The sequence below is a fragment of the Gloeophyllum trabeum genome (genome assembly GCF_000344685.1).
Source record: "Gloeophyllum trabeum ATCC 11539 unplaced genomic scaffold GLOTRscaffold_00008, whole genome shotgun sequence".
Taxonomy (NCBI): Eukaryota; Fungi; Basidiomycota; class Agaricomycetes; order Gloeophyllales; family Gloeophyllaceae; genus Gloeophyllum; species Gloeophyllum trabeum.
The window spans coordinates 225,365-244,091 of NW_006920417.1; the positions used below are offsets into that span (position 1 = coordinate 225,365).

Genomic DNA, 18,727 nt, shown 5'->3' on the forward strand with positions numbered 1-18,727 from the left:
CCGGTACCTCATCATTTCTGCAAATCAGAACGTCATAAATTTCTATCATGCGCTTTCCCCAATAACCCTTCACCGAGAACCTCGACGTTGAATACGACGTTGAGGCCACTACCAAATGAAGACAAGCCTTTGTACAATGATCGGTGCTATCTGATCATGACAGCACCGTTATCGTATCGCGGAAGCGATCATATCTTGCCACACAAAACCCCTAATGATTTGAGTCCGACGGTTGGCGCGACTCAACCACGATCATGGTCGGCCTCAACTTCAAGTCCCTGAGGCGTTTCCGACTGACGTTGTTCGGGCGCGCTCTGCTCGTCGTCGCGGGCGAGGTGCTGGCTAATGCTATTTGCTGGATCGTATGCGCGATCCTGTTCACCAGGAACGCAGCTTCGCGCTCGATTCTCAGTCTCGCACTGCTGGCATGGGTACGTACGAGCACGTACGCACACTCTCGAAATTTGGTAACATCTGGAACAGACGATCGGGTTGAGGCATGGTACGTCTTGTGTTATCGAGAATGAGCGCGAGTACCAAACCTCAATACACTCCCCATTGCAGCGCTCGACGCTGATCATATAAGGTAACCAACAGCTCCGGTAGGCCTGACTCCAACTCGTGCATGGAAAGGTTCTGAAAGACCCCACAGCGACCTGTCCCGCTATATGGCATTGACATGCACCAGTGCAATCGACAACGCAACCCGCGGCCTCATCAGCCTCGGCCAACTCCCCGTAACCTGCGGGCTCTTCTTCTCCTTGGGGCACAGCACCGTCGTCATCGTAGTGGTCAGCCCCTTCCCCCTCTCTCCACTAGTCTAACTGAACCCCCCCCCCCCTTCTATTGCACAATAGAATGTGGCGATCGCCATCAGCACGAGCGTCTATGAAAAACTGGACGGCGTAGGCCAAGTCGGCGGAATAGTCGGTCTGACGCGTCCCCCTCCCCCTTGACCGCTGATAAACAACTTCACGCTGTTTTCCAGGCAGCGCAGTGAGCGCGTCCTTCCTCTTCCTCGTCGGCCTCGCAAACTCCATCATCCTATGGCGGATTATCCGGCAGCGACGAGCGGTAACCACCCCCTCTCCATTCCATCCTCAACCACAGCTACTCACGCGAGTGCCCAGGAACGCGCGCGCCGCAAGCGCCAGCTCGAGGAGGGCGAGCGTGAGATTGCCACAGATACAGAACCGGCAGACAAGGTGAACGACAGTATGCTGATGATGCGCATCCTCGGGCCCGTTGTCAAGTTCGTGAACCGGCCCTGGAAGGTAAGTGATACCCACAGCCGTTATGCCCGCCTGGGTGGTGCTTATCATCACCTAGATGTACCCCGTCGGCGTGCTCTTCGGTTTTGGTAAGCGTATACCCACGTATTTACTTGACTATCCTTGTTCCACAGGCTGAGTCTATGTACTCTAGGATTCGACACGGCATCGTCGATCGCGCTGCTAGCAGTGTCGGGGATAGCCAAACGTAGCGCGGACGGCACGGCTATCGCCCCGGGTGACATAGTCATCTTACCGGTAACGCCTCCACCGTTCTCAGCGCTTACGAAAACATCCCGGCTAATTGAAGTTACATGCAGCTGCTGTTCACGGCGGGGATGAGCCTCATCGACAGCCTCGACTCGGTCCTGATGGTCTACTCCTACTCCGATTTCTGTGAGCACTCGTTGGCTCTGTTCAGGAGAGTCGATCCGTCGCCAAACGCCGGGACCCTCGAACCACTGCCGGCAGCTGATCCTCCTGCGGCAGAAAAGCCTGATGACGAGAAGAAGGGAGAGGCGCCTGGCAAAGAGGCCGATGCTCTGCCAATCTCCGTGTCCTCCACGGAAGCAGCCCAGCAGGCCAACACGGACACTGACAGGCTCCTCGAGCTCAAGCACAACACCATGTCCAACTTGAGCATCATCCTCACTTTGATGAGCATCCTCGTCGCATTCAGGTGAGCTTCCCCCCGCTTTTCTTTCCCCATCTCTTGCTCACGCCAGGTATTATTGCAGCATCTCGCTGATAACCACCATGGGCCTCATCGGCGACAACTGCGCAAAGTGCCGAGCCGCCGCGGAAGCCGCAGACGGCGGGGGGCTCGCGGGGAGCTGGTGGCGCGCCTGGGCTAGAGTCAGTATTGGCTATTGGCCCGCTTCCTGTCCGAGGCTGATACTGAAGACTCTGGCAGGCAAACGACAATTCCGGCTACATTGGAGCGGGCATCGTCGGTGCGTTCCTGCTCGTCGTCGTGTGTTGGTACGCGCACCGTCTGGCACGGAAGAAATATGGGCGTCACGGCAAGTAGCTGGCGTCACGCTTAAAAGAGAGCTTGGATTTACAGTACCAGGGCCGCCGCATCTCCCGCCCTCAGGATCGAATTCGACGATTAATTCTCCATCCAAGATACTGCACACGGTTTGTCTCCCATGTACAATGTGGAATGCAATTAGACATGTATAAGCGCATAGGGAAACGCGCGATATGTATATATGTACAACTCGTATATGCAGCACCATTACGAGGCCCCAGGCCTGAAACTTGTAAACAGCAATACAACGAAGAGCACGTTTCGGATATACAATACCAGCAGTCCATAGTGGATATAACTTTAAGGATATGCAACTAGGGCTATATGAGAATCGAAATGTCAAATGTCCGGGAATAAAGAGGTCTTATCCTTAAGCAGTAACAATGCGTTATGAATCCACGCGGGAGTAGTAGAAATAGGAATGGATGCTATAGAGTGAAGACATCGTCTAGGTTCTGTGAACCGGATGAGTATACAGCGGTCACAGGCAGAGAAGGTCGGCTTACAAGTCTCTTGCAGCTGCCAAGCTTTAACACGATATGTCAGAAGACTCCTACGCCCAGAAAGGAAGAAATCGCACCTGTGGATACTCGAATCCCAACCGCGGCGACCCAGGTGACGGGTCCGAGCCCTGATCCTGTTCAGCAAACATACATTGACCCGACCATATGATACTCACCGACATGCTGGTATCAGGCGTCGGTTCGCCTTCCTCGGGGATATCGGCGTTCCCTCGCTGGCGCTTCTCCTCTGCCACCTTGTCCGTTATGGTCTTAAGACCATGCCTTGAGGAGATGGGTCAGCATTTTGTCACTCGCTGGGTCTAATACCGGGTGACTCACTCGAGGTGCGTCATCAACTCTCGGAACGTGGGCGCTTCCTCCCTCGCTCCCAAAAATTCGATCAACGCCTGCGGGTCGTTAAGACAGCATGACGAGAGATGTAACAGCTGGTACGTACCCTAGTCAGGAAACCCCCCTTGTCGCTCTCGTAGACGACGTGGTCGTCAGGAACCGGCGCCAGAGAAATCTTCGACAAAGTCAGTAAGTCGAATACACCCACACAAAGATATGCGTACTCACAACGTTGGGCCGTTCCGTAGGACTATCCACGCACTCCTCCGAATCATGACTACGCGTCCGCTGCATATTCTCCGGCGACGCGCACCGCGGCGCGGCCGCGAGCTGCAGGCGCTCCCATATCCCCGACCACGACATCGCGTCCACGGCGCTCCTTGGTGACAGCGGCGTGTGGTACTGCGACGCGATGGACGACGAGCGGGTCTTCACGACCACGCGGCTGTAGCGCGCGCCGGGTTTCGGGATGACTTTGTCGAACTCGCCCGCATTGACGCACACTTCGCCCATGTCGAGGCGGCGCTTGTGGTAGATTCTTCCCCGCCGGGTGGGGGCGGCGTTGCGGCGGTCTGCGGTTGATCAGAACGGAGGGATGGAGGGAATGGAGAATGTGGCTACCTGGGTGCTTCCGTTTACCGCGGGCATGCTCGTGTTCGTGGTGGGACCACTCGTGAGGTGTATTGCACTTGTAATGTTCCAAGTCTGAGAGTGGTGAGATGGGTGACGTTCTGATAAGGCCGGGACTCGACAACTTACCCAGTAGCGTACCGGAGTGGCAGCAGTCAAATATAGCCTACGCCGAGGTATCAGGATCTGAAATCTCAGCAACGACAAGGTACGCACGACGAGTGTGCTGCCGACAGGAAGGGCTTCCACAAGAGCCCTTCTCAAGTCCTGCGAAGACCAGGTCAGTGTAAAATGCTACTTGGAAGGTTTACACTCACGTTATCGCGTATGAAACGCTCGTCGCTGGTGATTATACCTACACGGCAATCAGAACTGGCGTAAAAGGGTGGCCTCCTGCACTCACATTCATCCATTCCGTCCTCTTCCTCGGAGTCCTGGCTTTGACATTCCTGTTGATCGGCATGACCGGAGACTGATTGGAGCTGTCAACGCATTCCAACCGGAATAGCAGCGGACCTACAATGAAACAAGAAATGATCTCCTGCTTGAGCCCCTTCTGTCAATTCAAACATCTTGAGGAGCTTTATAGGGGATGTGAGAGTTCTTGGCAGTATATAGAAGACCTGAGATGACGCACAATGTTTTCCTCTGTGGGCTGCAGGGATGCAGGCTCTCGAGGATCGTCGGTCATGATAACGACGTCATACGGGCGGTAGTTGCAACGCTCTGCAAGAGACGATCATTTCAGAGAGAACCATTGAAATGGGTCCGTCGGCACAGCACGGTGGTAACGGAACGCACGTATCAGGAATTTCCCGAGGTCACGAACATCTTTGTGGGAGCTCTCCAGCAATCCAAACTGTTCTGTATACTGGATACCGATGAGCAGAGCCTTCTTGTAGGGCTGCCTAGCAACGATATTCGTGCGCAACGACTCCCTCAATATTGCCGGCATGCCTGACCAGAGAGTCGGCGTTGTGTTCTGATCGACGAACGAGTGATTCAGCGCTTCGAAGATTCACCGGCGACGCCAGACGCGGGGGGATTATTAGAGAGCAACACGCATAGACAGGGCGGTGGTCGTCTGTGTAAGCGCGAAGGCAAGAGTAGGGATCGCCAGAGTATTCGCGACAGACGTTCTTACGGAGGACGTGCCTGGGCTAAAGCTGGCGCAGTGCCTTGATAGCGTGGGACCCGAAGCTGATGGGATCTCGGAGGCGGGATGAGGTGCGCGCCCGGATCACGAGATCCCCCGGACCCCACACGTGCGCAGTCGCTTTCCGTCCATTACGCCTCGGTTAGTACGCGCGTCAGCCCAGCTGCTCCGATGCTTATAAAGAATGCTTTACTCACTTCCCCTTTACTGTACGTTTATTAGAACTGCAACGGCCCACGACACTCTAGACGGCCATGAACTACCGCAGGATATACCTAGAGTACGTCGCTCGTCGTTCAAGGCGCTGCACAGCTGATTGACAGCGCATGGCAGGTTGTGGTCCGCGACGTACGCTGCTTGGCGTACTGTCGTACCTGAGCCACAGAACAGGACTGAAGTAACATGGCAGACAGCTCCGGCCATGTTGATGCACTTTCTGCCCCTGCTATTCCAGGCATACCTGGTCCGACGACCAGACACCTATTTGATACGCCTGCTCCTGCTTCCAGCGGTGCTATCGTCGCTCTTACATGTCGGATTCGGCTATATGTGGACGGATCCCCGATTGAATGTGTATAACTGGGCGCTTGGTGAGTGTGCTTCTCCGCCAGCGCATGAATCATGGCTCACCTAGAATTGAAGGGCTACTGGCGATGTTCTTGATCGCACGCGCTCTCGACTTTGCTTTCGTCAAAGACGGGAGAAAGAAGTTGAACGAGGTTGAAGCTGGCGTACCCCGGGGCAGCTCGCCCGACTCGGATGACTCGGACCTCGATCGGTCAGAGAAGCCGGCTCATCGCAGCCCGACCATGACCTTCCTGCCTCTCTGGTTCAGAGATGCCCTGGAGATCCTCTTCACTGCTCGCGGACTCGGCTGGGACTTTGGTAAACCTGTCTACGTACCGCGCGATTCTCGTCCGCAGGAGCGCGGCCCGTTCCTGCGTGCCACCTTACTGTCCTTCCTCAAGCACTTTTGCCTGCTAGACTTCCAAGAGTCTCTCATCAAATGCGTACCTGGGCTTAGCAGCCCATACGGCGGGAGCATCTTCCTCTCCAACTTACCACCACTCCAACGATACGCCGTCTCCACATTCGCGCACATCCTCACCGGCAACTGCTTCGTCTCGGGCTTCCAAATGGTCTACGACCTCTGCACCCTAATCGACGTCGGCCTCCTCGGGCACTCGCCCTCCTCCTGGCCGCCCATTATGGAGAACCCCTGGGCCACGGACTCCCTGCACGGCTTCTGGGCCCGGCGCTGGCACCAGCTCTTCCGGCAGATCTTCCTCGTCTTCGGCGGGTACCCGGGCGCCTGGCTTGCGGGCAACGTCGGCATGGTCGTCGGCGCGTTCGTCGCGTCCGGGCTCTACCACGAGCTCGCGATCTACGCCATGGGCCGCGGGCTCGACCACCGCGTCACCATCTTCTTCGGCCTGCAGGGCTTCATGGTCATCCTCGAGAAGCTCTGGCGGATGGCCACCGGCCGGCGCGTCGGCGGCTGGTGGGGGCGCCTCTGGTGCTACTTCGTGATCATCGTGCTTGGTCAGCCGGCTGGTAAGTCGCTTCAATGTAGGTTCTGCTCGCACGTCACTTACCCCCTACACAGTCGACGCATGGCACGTTCGCGGCCTCGCCGGTGGGATGGTCATCTTCCCCATTATCAGTCCCACAAGACGCATCTTGTTCCCCGCAATGAGGTACCTTTGGTCGATAGCGGCGGGCAGCCATGCGCAGTAACTATATTCGCCTTGTCGCAGTTGAAGTCTATCAAACACGGAGGACGGTATATCTAGCCTACTACATATTTATAGATCTTGCATATCGTACGTACTCTGCTATCCTGCTAATAGTATCTTGATGAATTGCCGCGATGTCTCGCATATGCTCACTGGGTCAGCAACATTGATTGAGCTATAGCTTACAGAAAAAGACTCCACTGGCGCCGGTACAGGGGTGACAACAGGTATGTATGTACATGGTATCTGATTCCTACGAAGCAAGACATCCTGGGCGGTCAATACATAGAAGAACAAACAAAGTCATAAATAGGACGTTAATAGTCATAACGATAGAATGTCCTCTAGACGGTCGGAAATTTGGCCGATCTACAGAGCCGACGCGGTAGCGAAAGGCGAATCACGGTTTCCACGCAACAAACACCCGTAGCGTCCGGCTGAGCCTTTGCGAAGGATCGTCGCCAATGAAGAACGGTCCCTGGCTGCCTTGAGCAGGGGACGGACGCTCCGGCGGCACCGTACCGTGCGCATTGCTGGGCCGTCTCCGCCTCGAGGCATCGCTTTTGCTCCTCCTGATGTCGCCGGAAGCCCCGTTCAGCTTCTCCGGGAAGGACGACGGGGGCGGGTGAGCGGAAGAGTGCACACGCTCTCGTAGGTTACGAGCTTTCCAATGCTCGTCCCAGGTTTTGCAAGCCATGTCGAAAGCTTTGCGGACCTGCGTCCGCTGTATGGACGGCATGCGCCAGTCACATCTCTGTTGTAAAAGGGAACCTAGCATGGTGTAATCCGACATATCACTGACAGAAGATATTATCAGAATAAGACATCCAAACGACTGCCTAAATACCACTCACAGCTCGAACTGATTGATGAGATTGTCAAACTCAGATCTAGTCAGGCTCAACAGAGCCTGCTTGATATCATCGTCGCTAGCAGATTTACCTTGACGGACGGTCGAGTCACGGCTTGACTCCTGGTATTCGACTAGCCAGCTCCACATCGACTCGGAGCAAGCAACGATCTCCGCCACGCGCGCAGCCAGGTGGAGATTCAGCGACTGCAAATCAAAGTTGAACGTCTTGTTGGGCAGCTGGGATCTACGCCGGAGGTGCGAATGGGACTGCGAGGGCGAAATACTAGGAGAATCGAAAGCAAACTCGACGCCGAGCGTCGACGAGAGATCTATAGCCGAATCCGAGGGAGTTGAATCCGCGTCGTACTGCTCAGGGCCAGGGGGATGGAACGCGGAGGGCGGCGGCGCCGAAAACACAGACGGATGCTCAGGATCGTCGCTAACCAATATCGACGCTCGAGTCGACGGCGCGAGGGCTATCCTTCGCGCACTGTCCACATTAACATACGGCTGCGTGCGGCGGTCCAGCTCCTCCGAAGACAGGTACGTGGACAACCGGTTCGCACTGGGCGCCTTCCGGGACTTTCGCCGCCGATTGCCCGACAACGCCGTCTTCAGCGCGCGACGATCTATCTTGTCTAGCACGTACCCGTCATCGTCCCAGTCCGAGGATGACGCGGACGACGAGTACTCGTCATCGTGGTACGCTCTAGGCCTCGCGAGGCCTTCTTGCTCTAGGGCCCCTACCGGCGGGGGGAACGTAATAATAATAGGCGGATGCGTGCGAATATCTGCGAACCCGGGCCAGGTCAGTGGGCAACGCTAAAAGCCTAATTATGACCAACTTACTTTTAAAATACGAAGATAAATAATTCCCTAGGAGAGAGAGCGGCGCGAGGTTGATAAATCGGGACGAGTGCATTTCCGTGTAGATCTTTTCCAGTAGGCTGTGGTCCCGCGGGTTAACCGGGGCTTTGGGGGACGTGCGGACCAAGTCAGAGACGGATTGCGGCTCCGGAGCCTCAGCGAAGGAGGTCGCTCTAGGTCTTGGTACAATTAAGGTGGGGCGCTCATCACCAGAGGGACTCTGTGGTGGCGCTTCTGATTGGAACGCCGGCGACGAAGGTCCAGCTTCGCCGGACACATTGGAACTGGAGCCTGAAAGAAGGGGAAGAATACCTCCGTGAGTACTCTATTCACGCAACATCCAGAAGAAATGAGAGAGTGCGAGCAGAGCGTCCGGCCTCCCACTTTCCCACGCCCTAGGAAACCCGGACCGCGGCTACTGGAATGGACTGCACTCACCGGTATCAAATGGAACGCCACCGCCGCTAGAAGGGGGCGGGTACATGTGACGCGCAGTGCCCTCCGCACTAATCTGCTCGTGTGGCGACAAGGGGACCGTCTGCGCGGCCGGGGTGGGCAGCTTGGAAATGGACGTGTCGCGTGCGGCCCCGGGGAAATACAGATCCTCCTCAATCATCTTAGATATACCCGGGGCCAGCAGACGCGCTAGTCAGTACGTGGACGATGGGCTGTTGAGATGTCGCGCACCTCGAACGCAGCACCAGGTTTCATGACGCGTGATATTTCCTTATTGAAGAAAGGAGGCGATAATTAAACACGAGAGCGAGGGATGAGGAAACTACCATACCTCGAACAGAGAATCCCACTACATCACAACCGGCACTAGGAATGAGCGACGGGCCATGTGAACACCAGCGGGCGGACGCACCTTATCCTCTGGCACTCCGCGGGCTATCCGCTTGACATGCCTAGGACCCAATTCACAAGTCAGATGCCCGTGGCATCACCGCACCGTATGCACGCTCGGTACTCACACAAAGTCAAACTCTTCATTGGGGAACGGGAGTCCTTCGAGACTGAATTGACGCGTCAGCAGTGAGCCGGCTGGAAGACTGAATGAATGATTCCCTACGTACAAATTGGCTTGCACCCAAGTGATCCTCGACGCGAGATCCGAGGAGCCCACTTGCGGAAGGTCAGGATGGAGCGGCACAACGTCCAAACCTGCATGCACAGTTACACCAAATCCATACGATCGTCAGGGACGACGCCACGACGGACCAACAAAGTGACATTTCTGATAGACATCAAGTATTATGCATGCCTGCGTCAACAAACTGATGCCTATGAATTTAATGAGCGGCTAACCTTCCATGTTTTGGCACATTCCAAGACCCATGTTCCAGTTCCTGTGATGTATCAACGGAACATTCGAGGTTTATAGGATAGATTGGCCTACCGCATCCCAGATCGAGTCTGTGATGAGCGGTTAATGGAATACAAATGGTATAGAATAGTGAGCACGTACACCTTCGTTGGCGGCGTGTCGAAGACATGCCAAGTCACGCTCCCGCATACCTGCTGCACAAACTGACCTTCCCATACATCACTAAAGCGTGACCCACGCGTCAAAGTCAAGTGGAGCATCTCGGGAGATCCTACTCACAAATCCACCACCTGTCTCTCGTAGCTCCTCGGATACGGCACCTCCTTGGCTGGGTACGGATGGTGCTTCTCTCCTCCTCTAGTGACAAACTGGGCGTCCCGGGCCGCGATGCTCCGCTTTAACTCCTGCAGGATCGCCCTGTCTGGCGTCGACAAATTAAAGTCCTTATTGCTGTGCTCCGAAATGGACGAGGTGGCATTTGAGCTGCGGCTCCGGGTCTCGTTCCCTGAGGTCCGCCCTTTCACGTCTAGTTCCGGGGCTCGCGCCTTCTTTGCCGTGCTCGATCTGCGCTTGAGGTGCACCGTCGTCCGAAGGTCCGAGAACGACTGGAAATATTGTGCATCGTATTTTAGGTCCTTTGAATGGAAAGGGTCCACTTACGGCAAACGGAGTGATCGCCCCCCCACTCGGTGATATAGCGTCCCCAACGATGATTGTCCGCTTTTCACCGGATGATGTGGATGGTCGCAAAGTTGGGAAGAGCGCGGGAGAGCGCGGTACCCCAGACGACGTAGACGGTCTCTTTACGGGGCCGGGACGTGCTGGATTGCGAGGGGGGCGTGCAGGAGGGGGGGGAACGGCGTCTTCCGCGGGCGGGGGGATGTCAGGACTGGGGTGAAGGGACTTTTTCCTGCGCGGTGTCAGTTTCCTGACGAGCTGGGCGGCGCCCGGGGCGAACAAGGTCAGCGGGCGGGATTTTGGCTTGGGCGGGGAGGGCGCGGGGACGGGGACGGAGGGGGACGCGGGGGCTTGCTTGGGGGCCGCCGGGCGATCCGAGTCCGCGCGGGCCAGGCGGGGACGGGCGGGAGTGGACTGGGAGCGCAGGCGGGTCGGGTACGGGTTGAGCATCCTCGAGCGGGGCGGTGACAGAGCTATACGTGAGCAGGGATGTGGTGCATGACAAGAAAGACGAAAGTCAGAGGCGCGACATATAATACAATACAGGTACGATCGCGTAAGACTTAAGCTTGGTATGGACAGACGCAGCTCGCGGCCTGCGGGGACGAGTTGCGAACGATTCACGGGTCGTTTACGTCGCGCGCGAGAACTTTCCTCTGGGCCCGCTTCGTGCATCGCTGAAATTCTCAGGCACCGATCGGTCGTTCCGTTTCAGGGCCATGGAATATTCCCTTTCTGGGTAATCAACGCCCGGACAATCGCACAGCCTTCGGCGTCTCCCGAGCCCCAATACACGCCTCCCGCCGGCTCCGGATCCCGAAGCCACGGAGACTGCGCGGACGCTGTCGGACCGCGGTCTCGCCGCCGTTGGGACGCTGCTGCAGGCGTCGATGTTAGAGCGGCCAACGACAGCGTTGACGGCGACACACTCACGCATCTGCCTACGCGCTGATGTCTAGCACGGTGTCACCGAAGCAATGTGGATTGATGTGGATAACGCATGATGTGTTCTGCAAAACTGTCCGACGCCGTCCGTCCAGCTAGTGCTGCCCGATGCCCCGACGATAGCGATATCGAAGGCGTCGGTTGCCCGACGTTGTGATTCTCCCGCTACACCGAGTCCTGCGCTGTCAGAATGACTCCATAGCAGACATGCTCAGTAGAAGCAGTGATGCATGCAGACTCGTCCAGCGCCTTCCAGAAGCTTCCCAGTTGGTAGAAAGACTCTATTCGAGTCTGAAGTGCAGCATCGATCCAAGTATCCAGCGCCTAGTCTCCGCGACTTCAACCAGCTGCGACAACAGAGACAGAAGAGTGCAAGGTAGAGCATGCCCCTAAACTACTCAAAGTGGGATAACCTCGAGGCAAGTGTTGCCAAGTCCAGCGCCTTCCGTTCTTCTGACGTACGCCATTACGCATCAGCTTTCAGACGACTCGGACATCGAGGGGCATCCCAACGTCGACAAGCGCTCGCTGATTCGGTGCGTCGACTCACCTACTCTCCTGCACAGCGCCTGATCGCAATGCAGATGGAAACAACGCGACATCCACGAAAAGCGCGAAGCCCGCAAGCAGCGCATCGCGCACATCAAGGCCGAGATCGCCTGCAATGAAGTCCTCCACCCGCGCCTGATATCCATCCGGGACCAAGTCTCCTCAGATGGGCCCGGCTACTTTTCGTCCCTCGTCGACAAGCTCCGGAACGACCCCTCGCCAGACGCCCCGCCGACCAACGCGCCCAACCAGCCGACGTACGACGCGATGATCCTCAGCCTGCTCCTGCAAGTGTACGAGGAGGCGAAGAAGAAGGGGCTTTCGAAGGACGACCCGAAGCTCGGCGAGACGCTCGTCGCGGAGCTGGACGCCCACGTGAAGCGGCTAGGAGAGCACAACGATAAGCTGCGGAAGGAGCTGCACGATCTGGAGGAAGAGCAGAAGAAGAAGATCACGAGCGAGGATATCAAAGAGGGCTGGGAGAACCACGTATGTTCCACTATTTCCTCGCCCGTTGCTCGCACCGCTCAATTCCATGAATCCAGTATGTACCACCCAAACCCGCTCCCCCACCCGTCCCCGGCGCAATCCCCGACAAACCCAAGAAGAAAACCACCACGACCGAAATCGAAGTCCTCAACCCCAACGCAGCCTCCTCCTCCGCGGGCTCCTCCTCCACCCCTTCCACCACCGCCGCCGCAGAGGACGACGAGGACATCGAGCTCCCCGAAATGACGCCCTCGCTCGAGGAGTTCTCCAGGCTCCCGATCCGCGGGTACGAAGAGTCCTTCCACTTCATCCAGGCGCACCGCGACGTCGTCGTCCCGGGCGCGTCGGACGCGCTGCTCGTCGCAGCCTTCAACGCCGAGTCGGCCGGGCAGCACGCGTACGCGAAGCAGTGCGTGCACCAGAGCCTGCTCCTGCAGTACTGCGACAAGCTCGGCAAGGACGGCGTGCGCCTCTTCTTCCAAAAGTAAGCCAACCCCCTCCCGCTTCCCCCTGTCCACGCCGACGCTGACCGCGCCGCGCCGCGCAGGATGATCGCGGGCGACAAGCGCGCGGAGACGGTGTTCGCCAAGGACGTCGAGGACACGTACAGGCACCTCGTCGAGCGCGTGCGCGTCACGAAGGAGCAGCAGGCCGCGGAGGCGCAGGAGCAGATCCAGCTCGTGCCCGAGAACCCCGAGCAGACGATCACGTTCAACGTGCCCGATGGGCCGCCGCCGGAGGACCTGCGCCTCGAGGGCCCCGGCACGGAGGAGCTCGACGTCGAGGAGGTGCGCAAGGCGCTGCAGATGCGCTGGGACGTGTTCGACGGCTTCGAGGAGCCGATGAAGGAGGCGCTGCGCAAGAACTCGCTCGAGGAGGTGAACAAGGTGCTTGGGAGCATGCCTGTGGCTGAGGCGGAGCAGGTCGTGCAGCTGTTGGATATGGCGGGCATTTTGAACTTTGCGGAGGGTGGGATCCGCGATGAGACGCATAAGGATGAGGAGAAGTAACCAAATGCAAGGTATCATATCCAAGAGCTTGTAACGCCGTCTCTCGTCGTAATGCTTTTGTGATGCTCTCGTATCGTGTATCTCATAGTTGTCAGCAATCAACACATGTATCTTACAAAACCTTGGATTGCTATCATTATTGCAAGAGTAAGAGTACATTTACGGAGCGGATAAAATACAGTGACGTCGTTTCAGCTCTCAGCACCTACGCACTAACCTCCCCCCACCCGAGCAGCCCTCCCCAGCACCTCCACATCCTCTCCACCACCCTCAGCTTCTCCCGCCTCCCCAACAGCGGGTCCTCCAAATCCCTCACATCCTCCAAGAACCCCTCGCGCAGCCTGCTCCCCCTCGGCAGATGCGTCTCCGCGTACCGCCGGAGGCGCGTCAGCGAGAGCAGCAGCAAGCCCGTCGTCAGCGGCGGGATCTCCTGCCCCTCCCCGTCCGGCCGGGCCGACGCACCCTTGGGCTGGAAAATCAGCAGGCGCTCCACGCGCCGCACGTCGCCCAGCACGCCCGCGCGCCGCTGCGCCCCGCCAAACCGGCCGCGGCCGCGCCCGCCCGTCCACACGCGCAGCAGCGCGCCGGCGGCGCCGTACACGACCGCGAGCGCGGGCGCGACGCCCACGAACGCAAACGTGAGCTCCTGGCTCTTGAGCAGCTTGTCGATGCCCGAGAGCGCCTGGTCGATGTCCACCTGTCCACACCCACAAGATCAGCGCGCGATGAGCAACGTGAGATGCGGGGGGCGCGCGCGGACCTTGGCCTTCTGCACCTGCACGAAGAGGCTGCGCACGAGCGTGCCCGCGACGGCGCTCCGGATCGGGCTCTTGATGTCCTCCTCGTAGATCTCCATCACGGGCGTCAGGTCCCCGACGCGCACCTTGCCCGCGAGCGCGTCCAGCTGCTGCGCGCCGTACCCCAGCTTGTCCCTAGCGAGCGCCACCACCATGCGTTCCAGGGACTACCGCGCACCACCATTCATTCCTCAGCCAGCCATCCGAGGGAGAGGAAGACAGACGCACCTGCAAATCCGCCTCGACGCCCTCCTTCCTCACGATCACGCCGCCCTCGCCGCCCGCCCTTACCGTCCGCACGATATCGCGCACGGGCTCGAGCACCCAGCCCTGCCAGAACCCGCGGAGCGTGTCCGCGGCCTGCCCTGCGAGCTCCGTGAGGCTCGCGCGCGACGCGTACAGGCGGCGCACCGCGAAGAGCGCGAGCGGCGGGCCGAGCACGAGGCGCGGCCAGAGGAGCGTGAGGCGCGGGGGGCGGCGGAGCGCGGCGGGGACGGGGGCGGGGGTGTAGGCGGTGAGCGTGGAGAGGGAGGCGGCAAGTGCCTGCGCAGAGGGAGAGGCCGTGGGCACGACGAGACTTTGCATGGCTGTAACGAAGGAGGTGAGCTCGGCTTCGTCGCCGTCTTTGAGCGCCTTTTCGAGCTGGGGGCGCATCCCGCTCAGCGCGCCGAGGCGCTCGGCCTTTTCGTTCCTGATCTTGTCGAGCTGCTGCCGCTTGAGCGTGCATTCCTGGTGGGTCAGCGAGATGGGGAGGGTGAGGGTGTGCAGGATGGTGTGCAGCCACGTGGTCAGGGTTGTGCGGAGGGAGGCGGTGGAGACGGAGGTGGGCAGGGGGAGCGAGAGGGAGGTGAGGAGGTGGGGGTCGGTGTGGAGGTGCGGGAAGAGGGAGGTGGTGAGGAGGTTGGGCCGGAGGGGGCTGGCGCTGTGCGCGAGGGAGCGGAGGGTGTGCAGGACGGACGAGGGGGTGACTTGGCGCGTGGACAGGGAGTGAGACTCGGAGCGGATGGTGTGTACGACGGTCCGAGCCAGGCTGGCTAGGCGAACGGGGAGTGCTACAGATAATTGAGTTTGTGAGGAGGTTGTTCGTCTGTCTATTGACGTACTCTGCAGCAAGTACCGGGCAGCGTCCAGCCTCGACCGCTCAATGTCGCTCCACCACTCGGCTTCAGCTTCAGCCTCGCTCGCTTGCTCTAGGTAAGCACTGAGCGCCTGAGCATATACCCCGACCGTGAGCCTGCCCAAGACGGCTATCCGTATGGCAGCATCTTCTGCGCCGTCGGTCTCGCTCTCCAGCCTCTGAAGCCCCTCGACCGTGTCGCGCAGAGTATCTGGTGACAAAGGTGGTTTGAGGGCCAGGAGAAGTGCATTCAGATGCTCTGTGCGGGCGGTGACTGTGGACTGTACTGCGAAGGCGTTGCCGGGGAAAGTGGATAGGATGAGGCCGTCGGTCTGCTGCGCGACAAACGTAGACATGGCGAAAGAAACAACACGCCAGCCAATGACGTTACCCCCAGGAATGTGTTTAGCCCAACCCCTTCTCTTCATCCACTTGCCATGGCAGACACCAGCACCCCCGCGTCGCAGTCCAAACACCACCACCCGTACTTTACGCCCTCCGAAGTCGACCGGCTGTCCGAAAAGCAGCGCGGGAAGCTGTCCGTGACGCAGGAGGAGCGCTCCCGGCAGCAGGCGTGCAGCTTCATCGAGGCCATCGGCGCAAAGATCGGTTTGTGAGTCGTCTGGGCCATATTCATGTGTATTTCACTAAGCGACGTTAGCCCTCGAAAGACGATCGCCACCGCGCAGAACCTCTACCACCGCTTCCACCTCTTCTTCCCTCGCAAAGACTTTAGCTACCATGTCCGTAGCCATCCCTGCTCGTGGGTATGCCCTTCTGACCCACCCTCTGCACAGGATGTCTCCCTCGCCGCGCTCTACGTCTCCACCAAGATGCACGACACCCTCAAGAAGCCCCGCGAGCTCCTCATGGTCTCCTACGCCGTCCGCTTCCCCGAGCTCGCAGCAAAGTCGCGCTCCCTCGGCGGCGAAGTCGACATGGACCCCAACGTGCGTCATGTCTTGTCCCCTCCTCCTCCATCTGGTTAATCCTGGATGAATGTGGGTAGACCGTGGAGAACGACCGACAACGCCTCCTCGCCGTCGAGCGCCTCATCCTCGAGATGATCTGCTTCAACTTCACCTCGCGCCTCCCCTTCCCGTACGTCATCAAGATCGGCCGCGCGCTGCGCGCCACCAAGAAGCTCACCAAGCTCGCGTGGCGCCTCGCCGTCGACAGGTACTCCCCACCTCCCGTCCTCCGTGACTTGACTCAACTCGCCATAGCCACCGAACACCCGTGACGCTCTCCTACCCCGCACACGAGATCGCTCTCGGGTGCCTCTACCTCGCCGCGCTGCTCTCGTCGTTCGAGCAGGGCATGTCCTCCCCCGCCTTCCGCGCCGCCGACGTCGACACCAGCAACGGCAAGGTGGAGTCCAACACCCCGCAGCAGATCGTCGACATCCTCGGCAACCACGGGGACTGGGAGCACCGCTTCCAGGCGCGCGTCGAGGACATCGAAGGTACTCCTCCCTCCCTCACCCCGCCGCTATACCTAGGCCTGACCCCTGGCCCCACCAGAAATCGCCCACCAGACGATCGACCTCCTCCTCTCGCACGCGCAGAACCCGCTCCCCTCCACGCCCTCGCCCTCCTCGCCCTCCCCGCACCTCCCCACCCCTTCCTCCCGGCACACGCAGCAGCAGCCGCTCCCGCCCGCGCCGTACAAGCACGACCAGCTGATGCGCCTGAAGATCCACATGCGCGAGACGGAGCACCCGCCGCGGCCCAGGCCGAGGGGGGCGGGCGCGGAGGGCGAGGTCGCGCTGCTGGGGCGGAATGAGGGGACCGTCAGGTTTTTGTTCGGGCCGGGTGGGGGGCGCTGAGGGTGAGGTGGGGGTGTTCAGGCAGGTGCACATTAGTGGTGTGGTGGGATTTGATCATGTGTTGCCTGGTTTCCCCGAGCAGGGAGATCGAATTTATTCTATTAACCAACTGGAGCAAGTACGACTAGTCCGAGCAGGGCGGGTACGAGAGATAGATACTAGTAAGATACGGCGGGGGGCTCGAGCTCCAAGATACACTGTGCTAATACAGATCGGGTTCCATGCATACATGCGGCGGCGCTGGGTGCTATATACGTGGTGCGGCGTCCGAGGGATGGACGAATCTATGTCCGCGCGTTATGCGGAGGATAATAAGGATAGCCGTGCGTGCTTGACGTCTAGGTCCGCGATCTCGCTGATCTGGCGCGCGATCGCCGCGAGCTCGTCGCTCTTCCGCACGAGGTCCTGGTACTTCTGTCGCCGCCACAACACCACATCAGCATCCTATCCACACTTCAACAAAGAAGGGGGGGGGGCTGAAAGGACCCACGCACCTCAGGCGACTCCCACCCGGCGACGAACGCGAGCACGCCCTCGCGGTCGACGCTGGGCCCCCACGAGCACGCGCTGCGCGCCTGGCTGACGACCTTCTCGAGGTGCACCATGAGCCCCGTGAGGCGCCCGCGGTCGCGGTCCGTCGCGCCCTTGCGCACGCGCACGAGCGCGATCTGCGTGCACGGCGCGGCGAGCGCGCGCGCGGGCGCGATGTGGAACTGGATGTGGAAGAGGTCGATGTCGGGGGGCTTCGGCGTGGGGGCGGAGGTGCTGGTGCTGGTGCTGGTGGGTAAGGGGGTGGAGGAGGGCGCTGGGGAGGCGAGCGACGGGGTGGGCGAGGGGGAGGAGGAGCGCGGGCGGATGGCGGGCTGCAGCGCGGAGAGGAGGGCCTCGGAGGAGGCGGGCGTGCGTATTAGTGCGCGGTGCGAGTCGAGGTCGTCCCAGCCTGCGATGGCGTTCATCCGCCCCGCTCGTGAGCCCACCCAGTAACACTCGGACGGTCGGGGACACTACACGCACCGACCAGGAGATACGCCGTCGCGTTGTCTTCGCTCTGCAGGCCGTGGTACGTACTACGGCAGCAATAAAATAGCCAGCGGGAGAAACATCCAACTCAACATCCGTGCATTCGGGCTGAGGGAAGACTCACTATCGCCACCCTGGCGCCTTGGCCAGCAACTCCTGCGCCGGCCTGAGCACCTCCGGGTTCTCGCGGTACGCCTCGCTCGCAGCAAAGATGGCGAACTGGGTGACGCCGGGTGCCATGACTTGGTTGGCGAGGTTAAGAGCGCTACCGGGTTATAGGTCTGAAGATGAATATGAGGAATCTGAAGAGAAATGTACAGAGTCGTTTGTTGAGAGGTGGCGACGAGCGGTCAGAGCGACATAAACAGCCATTGGGATGCCGGATTATCATATAATATTCGTGGGCGTATCCAATCGATCGTCCATCGGCATCAGCCCCGCGACACACCGCCTTTGGTTCCCGGAAGGGCGATCGTCAAATCAAATCTCCCGAGGTTCGATAACCTCGAGCGTAGGATTCGCGTTTTGGAGGATATCTACCTGACGGGCGATCCGAGACTAATGTAC

The 18,727-nt window shown here is 59.2% G+C and overlaps 8 protein-coding genes across 8 annotated transcripts; 4 read left to right on the forward strand and 4 right to left on the reverse strand.

Annotated features, from left to right (window-relative positions):
* Nucleotides 1-253: 253 nt before the first annotated feature.
* GLOTRDRAFT_139051 (NicO-domain-containing protein) lies at nucleotides 254-2,301 on the forward strand (the record flags this gene model as incomplete). Its single annotated transcript, XM_007868579.1, has 12 exons — nucleotides 254-431; nucleotides 484-502; nucleotides 565-586; nucleotides 689-791; nucleotides 858-930; nucleotides 989-1,074; nucleotides 1,131-1,274; nucleotides 1,330-1,360; nucleotides 1,426-1,529; nucleotides 1,592-1,950; nucleotides 2,009-2,126; nucleotides 2,185-2,301. Coding segments are annotated over 12 exons (1,354 nt in total), but the record flags the coding sequence as incomplete, so codon positions are not given.
* A 133-nt stretch (nucleotides 2,302-2,434) lies between these two features.
* GLOTRDRAFT_139052 (uncharacterized protein) lies at nucleotides 2,435-4,743 on the reverse strand (the record flags this gene model as incomplete). Its single annotated transcript, XM_007868580.1, has 15 exons — nucleotides 2,435-2,759; nucleotides 2,811-2,831; nucleotides 2,885-2,935; nucleotides 2,984-3,089; nucleotides 3,147-3,214; nucleotides 3,265-3,333; nucleotides 3,387-3,730; nucleotides 3,780-3,863; nucleotides 3,918-3,954; nucleotides 4,005-4,055; nucleotides 4,106-4,143; nucleotides 4,192-4,260; nucleotides 4,309-4,369; nucleotides 4,426-4,514; nucleotides 4,590-4,743. The coding sequence occupies 15 exons, from the start codon at nucleotides 4,741-4,743 to the stop codon at nucleotides 2,733-2,735; spliced, it is 1,269 nt and encodes a 422-aa protein (XP_007866771.1). The 3' UTR covers nucleotides 2,435-2,732.
* Nucleotides 4,744-5,163: 420 nt separating this feature from the next.
* Nucleotides 5,164-6,814, forward strand: GLOTRDRAFT_61585 (uncharacterized protein). Its single transcript, XM_007868581.1, has 4 exons — nucleotides 5,164-5,224; nucleotides 5,278-5,534; nucleotides 5,587-6,498; nucleotides 6,551-6,814. Exons 1-4 carry the CDS (start codon nucleotides 5,199-5,201, stop codon nucleotides 6,679-6,681), a joined length of 1,326 nt encoding a protein of 441 aa, XP_007866772.1. The 5' UTR covers nucleotides 5,164-5,198; the 3' UTR covers nucleotides 6,682-6,814.
* A 22-nt stretch (nucleotides 6,815-6,836) lies between these two features.
* On the reverse strand, nucleotides 6,837-10,855 carry GLOTRDRAFT_121617 (uncharacterized protein; the record flags this gene model as incomplete). Its single annotated transcript, XM_007868582.1, has 15 exons — nucleotides 6,837-7,477; nucleotides 7,535-8,324; nucleotides 8,383-8,691; nucleotides 8,839-9,016; nucleotides 9,088-9,126; nucleotides 9,188-9,205; nucleotides 9,269-9,308; nucleotides 9,375-9,416; nucleotides 9,477-9,564; nucleotides 9,622-9,637; nucleotides 9,709-9,749; nucleotides 9,800-9,816; nucleotides 9,869-9,949; nucleotides 10,007-10,332; nucleotides 10,388-10,855. The coding sequence occupies 15 exons, from the start codon at nucleotides 10,853-10,855 to the stop codon at nucleotides 7,081-7,083; spliced, it is 2,850 nt and encodes a 949-aa protein (XP_007866773.1). The 3' UTR covers nucleotides 6,837-7,080.
* An 878-nt stretch (nucleotides 10,856-11,733) lies between these two features.
* On the forward strand, nucleotides 11,734-13,398 carry GLOTRDRAFT_93972 (uncharacterized protein; the record flags this gene model as incomplete). The annotated part of the gene is given in 5 exon segments (XM_007868583.1): nucleotides 11,734-11,808; nucleotides 11,828-11,886; nucleotides 11,935-12,388; nucleotides 12,445-12,872; nucleotides 12,936-13,398. 5 exon segments carry the CDS (start codon nucleotides 11,734-11,736, stop codon nucleotides 13,396-13,398), a joined length of 1,479 nt encoding a protein of 492 aa, XP_007866774.1.
* Nucleotides 13,399-13,603: 205 nt separating this feature from the next.
* GLOTRDRAFT_139055 (NCA2-domain-containing protein) lies at nucleotides 13,604-15,668 on the reverse strand (the record flags this gene model as incomplete). Its single annotated transcript, XM_007868584.1, has 4 exons — nucleotides 13,604-14,095; nucleotides 14,159-14,362; nucleotides 14,424-15,247; nucleotides 15,299-15,668. The coding sequence occupies 4 exons, from the start codon at nucleotides 15,666-15,668 to the stop codon at nucleotides 13,604-13,606; spliced, it is 1,890 nt and encodes a 629-aa protein (XP_007866775.1).
* Nucleotides 15,669-15,749: 81 nt separating this feature from the next.
* GLOTRDRAFT_139056 (cyclin-like protein) lies at nucleotides 15,750-17,140 on the forward strand (the record flags this gene model as incomplete). The annotated part of the gene is made up of 6 exons (XM_007868585.1): nucleotides 15,750-15,925; nucleotides 15,974-16,055; nucleotides 16,110-16,262; nucleotides 16,322-16,491; nucleotides 16,539-16,777; nucleotides 16,836-17,140. The coding sequence occupies 6 exons, from the start codon at nucleotides 15,750-15,752 to the stop codon at nucleotides 17,138-17,140; spliced, it is 1,125 nt and encodes a 374-aa protein (XP_007866776.1).
* GLOTRDRAFT_116368 (uncharacterized protein) lies at nucleotides 17,047-18,520 on the reverse strand. Its single transcript, XM_007868586.1, has 4 exons — nucleotides 18,285-18,520; nucleotides 18,155-18,207; nucleotides 17,635-18,080; nucleotides 17,047-17,554 (listed from the first exon to the last, which is right to left on the reverse strand). The coding sequence occupies exons 1-4, from the start codon at nucleotides 18,398-18,400 to the stop codon at nucleotides 17,438-17,440; spliced, it is 732 nt and encodes a 243-aa protein (XP_007866777.1). The 5' UTR covers nucleotides 18,401-18,520; the 3' UTR covers nucleotides 17,047-17,437.
* Nucleotides 18,521-18,727: the final 207 nt, after the last annotated feature.

Bases quoted from the DNA above. Each gene is read 5' to 3' on its own strand.
- GLOTRDRAFT_61585 (XM_007868581.1), top strand. From the start codon at position 5,199: ATGAACTACCGCAGGATATACCTAGA. The intron at 5,225-5,277 runs GTACGTCGCTCG...AGCGCATGGCAG, and splicing joins TACCGCAGGATATACCTAGA to GTTGTGGTCCGCGACGTACG. The intron at 6,499-6,550 runs GTAAGTCGCTTC...CCCCCTACACAG, and splicing joins CGTGCTTGGTCAGCCGGCTG to TCGACGCATGGCACGTTCGC.
- GLOTRDRAFT_116368 (XM_007868586.1), bottom strand. From the start codon at position 18,400: ATGGCACCCGGCGTCACCCAGTTCGCCATCTTTGCTGCGAGCGAGGCG. The intron at 18,081-18,154 runs GTGCGTGTAGTG...ACGCCATCGCAG, and splicing joins GACGGCGTATCTCCTGGTCG to GCTGGGACGACCTCGACTCG. The intron at 17,555-17,634 runs GTGCGTGGGTCC...TGGCGGCGACAG, and splicing joins CCGGGTGGGAGTCGCCTGAG to AAGTACCAGGACCTCGTGCG.